General features: G+C 35.7%; 1 protein-coding gene across 1 annotated transcript in view; it reads left to right on the top strand.

The window, feature by feature from the left end:
- LOC129579478 (uncharacterized) overlaps nucleotides 1–4,717 on the top strand; it is a 76,755-nt gene that overhangs the window by 45,007 nt on the left and 27,031 nt on the right. Inside the window, exon 4 of the mRNA XM_055469587.1 lies at nucleotides 1,874–2,054. Coding sequence (XP_055325562.1) covers nucleotides 1,874–2,054 — 181 coding nt within the window. The remainder of the gene's footprint in view (nucleotides 1–1,873; nucleotides 2,055–4,717) is intronic.

Consider the following 4,717-nt stretch of genomic DNA (forward strand, 5'->3'; position numbering starts at 1 on the left):
AGAGAGAGAGAGAGAGAGAGAGAGAGAGAGAGAGAGAGAGAGAGACTGAAATAGTCGTGAAAAGGCATGTTGTGTGACAAATAATCAAATAATTCATCTTTTGCTGTTATGCTCAAGCCGCACACAAATCTTGGCAGACACGGTTTTTTTTTATTCCTTCAGATAAAACTGAATCCAGGCTATTTTTCACCACGCAATTTTTTTTTTCCTCCAACTAAAGCCAATCAATTTTGTTATCTTATCACAACACAAAAATATTGTCAGAAAATTTACTGCAAAGCAAAACCACGGAGTGAGTACGATATGAGTAAGAGAAGGAAATGAAAACGGGGCGAGAAGGAGAACAAAGGGAAGGGAGGATGAATGAGTGATTCCGATGTGAAAGTCGATAGAAAAAGAAAATAAAACGAAAACGGAAAGTAGCAGTGATTCATAGAGCGGCAGAAACGTGTCCAGCGTTTGGTTAAGCCACCCAAAATGACACCAAGTTTTGACAGAACACAAACTGCCTTATGCCATGATTTTCAAAATCAATTGATACGTTTTGTACATTGAATGATTGAATTTTTCTAATCATTCTCGATGCTGAGAAAAATGAGGCGTATTCTGTACACTTTTGTTGACACATACCATTGCTATGTCTTATCGTGCACTGTAGTCGAATTGATTTGTTCGCTTCTCATTCGCTCGAACGTTGTGCGATTCTTCGTTTGCCTTTCTCTCTCGTTCTCGCTTCTTCTTCAAGTCAAGGGGCTCGGTAATGATCAGATTTTGTGTTGCTAATGTAAAAATTTTTCGGTATTTGTGTATACGAATAATAATGAATAAAATTACCCAGATGAGTGATGCAAAGGAGCAGGCAATCGTCAACACAGCACATTCGAGCATTCATTCTCGCTACTCACTCAGAGTTTGCGCGTCCGTTTCACAAAACACGTCAATCATTAACATCAAATGCTTTCTTCATTAATGACAATTTCTATCCTCGCCAAAATGAAATGAAACGTAACGAAAATCGTTACTTACTCAACGCTTCATATAAACAACGGGTCGTAAGTGAATTATTTACCAAAATTTATAACACGCGAATGTTTGTCGCGTTTCGCATCAACAATGTTCAATGTGCGCTCACGCTGTTGACACAACACGTCTCGCTTTTGAGTGTGTATGTGTGTGTTTAAGTAATGTCAATAAATAAGAAATTAATTATCGCCGCCGACGACGAGCTAGGAGAAGAAGAAATAAATCGGTGGAGAGGAGAAGTGAGTCGATCTCCAGCAAAGCACCGCTCTCGGAAGAGTAACACCAATAAAACGGATAAAACGAATAATATGGACCGTTTGCAATCGAACAAATGTTCGCCGTGTGGCTTTTAAAATAAGTTTTTTGTCGGGTGCATGATCTTTGTGTGTTTGCCATGTACACTAGTTCGTTCACTGAGAGGCAAATTCTAAAAATGCACTTTTTTGCCGTCTCCGTCTCTGATGATTTCTATTATTGTTCAGCAACGATGTAATAATTTTGAAAGGCTTATGGTTATGATTATTGTCGCATATTGAAATTGATGGCACTGTTAACCTGTCTCATTGCCAATCAAAATTGTCGACGCCAACACTATTTTTATTTGAATTTCACTTGCCGTCATTCCAAGCGGTCAAATGAGAAGCGATTTGCGGCGCAAAGCTGACGCCACTTCAAATGAACAAAGTGAACACTTGGAGTGACGGCTCTGGATATTGTTTACCACGTTTGCGATTTGCTTTGGGATTGATTTGTTTTTTTTTCTCTTCTTTCCATCCGTTTTTTTCTCCGTTTTTTTTCTCTTTCTCTCTTTCTCTCTTTCTCTCTTTCTCTCTTTCCATTCTTCATACAGGCAAAGCAGTACCATTTGTTGAATTGACTGTGGCGCATGCAAGTGTTCTTACTATTTTGGCAATATCATTTGAGCGTTATTATGCGATTTGTGAACCGTTAAAAGCTGGCTACGTTTGCACAAAAACCCGAGCGCTGATGATATGTCTGGCTGCATGGGCGGTTGCTGCAATTTTTACAAGGTAATAAACTTCTTCTTCTTCTCTCATTCTTTTTGTTCATAAAACCAAGAGAAAAAAAAACAAATAGCGCATTTACGAATCGTGTGTGCATATAAAATAAGGTTTTCTTTTCTTTCTGCATTCACTTTTTTGTCTTTGTCTTTTTCTCAAATCGATTTATGATTAGAGCTCTTTTGTATACCATAGAAAAAACAACAATGTAGAAAGGATTTTTCAAAGTAATTGTGAATGTTTTGTAGTTTAGATTTTGATTTTGTTTTTATTCTACTGTTTTTGTCGTACTTTTTTTCTTTGACGAATACTCCACCATAATTTTGAGGTAGATAAAGAACTGTTCACGCAAATATGCACATTTGAGATTTGAATTTCCAGTACACAACGACAACTAAAAAAAGTTAGCTTTCCAACCGAAACTCCCGAAATGTATGTCGTACACTTGAATGGCGTGAACTTTGCATGAACCGTTTTTTATTCACCCAAAAGTTAGCTGTCTAAAAACTATTTATCTATCTAGTGTAAATATCTAGAGGCAAATATTTTCACAAACTTCCTCAACCCCAGAAAAAAAAACGAAATACAACAATTGCATGCCATGTTTTTCTCTCATTTTGTGATTTTAAGTATGAGTAAGTGGTCTTTTTTCTATTTTTGGTGCCTTTTTTATTAATTGATTTCATTTCGAGGAATGAGATACACACATTTTTTTTTCTCTCTCCGCTTACGTTTTTCTCCCCTAATTTACAATTGAATTGAACATTTGTTTGCGTTTTTTTTCTGTTGCTGTACGCTTCAAATTCAGTTTGGCTATTGATTAGCCGATTTAGTCGGAAATCACTTTTTAATTGGGATGATTCGATTCAAAATTTCACGACGAAACAATCAATCAAACACACGTTTGCCGTCATCCCAAATGAAAATGTAATTTCGATTCACTCATATTTTTGAACAATATTTATTGCTTGTTAGACACCAAATACCGTCGTTCAATATTTAGATTTATTTTATTTTGAACACAAGCATTTTATTCAAGCTCTACAATCCACTACACATACATACCACCCCATCCACACAAAAAAAAACAAAACACGAAAATCAATTTAGCGAAATCAATCAAAAACATTTTTCATCACAAATCAACTTCCACACAAAACGTTCGACACCGTACCAACACATCTATCAAATATTCATTAATTCTTTTGTTTTTAATTTTGGGTTTGTACATTCTTCTTTTCACAAACGTCTTAAAAGGATGTTATCTATCAATTAACCTTAATTCAATGAAAAAACGCCAGTAATACCTATGTAACAATGGATAAAAGAAATTATAAAGTTGAAATTTTTTTTTTAATAAAATTAACAAAAAACGATGGAAGCACATTGATTAATACCGTAAGATTATCAGATGTGCCTAACAGTGTGATAAATCATGTTTAGGGTGGTATAAAGGTTCCGATTAATAATCTCTATTGAAAGTAAGAATTAATTCTCTGTTAGTATATTCTAAGAAGAATGTTTTGTTATGAAAAAAGAATCTAAAATATAAAGAAAAAACAAAAACATCGGAATTGTGATGCTGAACAGAGCCAGTAATTTTTTTTTCTCGCGAATTATATAGAAAACATTCTAAATGCTTCGCATATGTTTTGAAAGTGCACGATACAAAACGAAAGCATTACTTGTGAGATCAAGATGAAACGATCTCTGATATTATGACTATGTAAGTTTCATCAACGATGTGTTTAAGGCGCTGAGTTTTGAGCTGAGGTTTTTACCGCTTTAAAAACATTGTATAATGAATAACGCATATTGAAAACCTTTTGTGTCTGTCACATTAATTGTTGTGAATATTTTGTGCGAAGAGAGAGAGAGAGCGAGAGAGAGAGAGAGAAAGAGAGAGAAAGTCGTGAAAAGGTTTAAGCGTGCGTTTCGTCGGTGCACATTGAGAAAATTAATGGTGTGTTGCCAAAACAGAGCAACGACAAAAAAAAACCAACGGTACGCTTGTGTTTCTTTTTGTCTTTAAAAGCCCGGTAAATGATAAACAACACGCGACTAAATTGCATTTACTGACTCAATTCACTCACGCATTCACTCACTGCGACCGAGTCACATTGCCATTAGTCTAGTGTATACTAGTGTATAATGATTTAAAGCATTTTACCATATAATCAAAAACCATATTTGACAGCTGATTCACATTTCGCTTACTTTGTCGTTTAAATGTGAATTTGTGCGCGAGCTAACGCGATGCGTCTTTCTGCCGTTGGACTGGTGAATAGCATTTATTTTTAATGCAAATAAATCGGCGAAATGTGCGTTGATGTGAATTATTGCGTAATTTGCACTTTGTTTGATGTTTGTTACATTTTCATGTCAAATGTCTATAGTCGAATGCTTTCATTTGAAATTCGATGTCATCCGCAAAATTTCGTTCGTCGGCAAATATTCGCATCTATTTGGTGCGCGTCTATGGTTCTTTTTTTCACTTCTTGTTTGTTTTTCATTTTATCGCATGGTGAAATATAGAGTGCCGTTGAAACGAGACGCACTCAGTGAAAAATAATAGAAGCCGTTAATCTTCTGTGCCATTTCTCCCTGCCTCACTCACTCACTCACTCTCTCTCTCTCTCTCTCTCTCTCTCTCTCTCTCTCTCTCTCTCTCT

The sequence above is a fragment of the Sitodiplosis mosellana genome, unplaced genomic scaffold, assembly GCF_009176505.1.
Source record: "Sitodiplosis mosellana isolate CC-2019 unplaced genomic scaffold, AAFC_SMos_1.0 Smas_scaffold_6226, whole genome shotgun sequence".
Classification (NCBI taxonomy): Eukaryota; Metazoa; Arthropoda; class Insecta; order Diptera; family Cecidomyiidae; genus Sitodiplosis; species Sitodiplosis mosellana.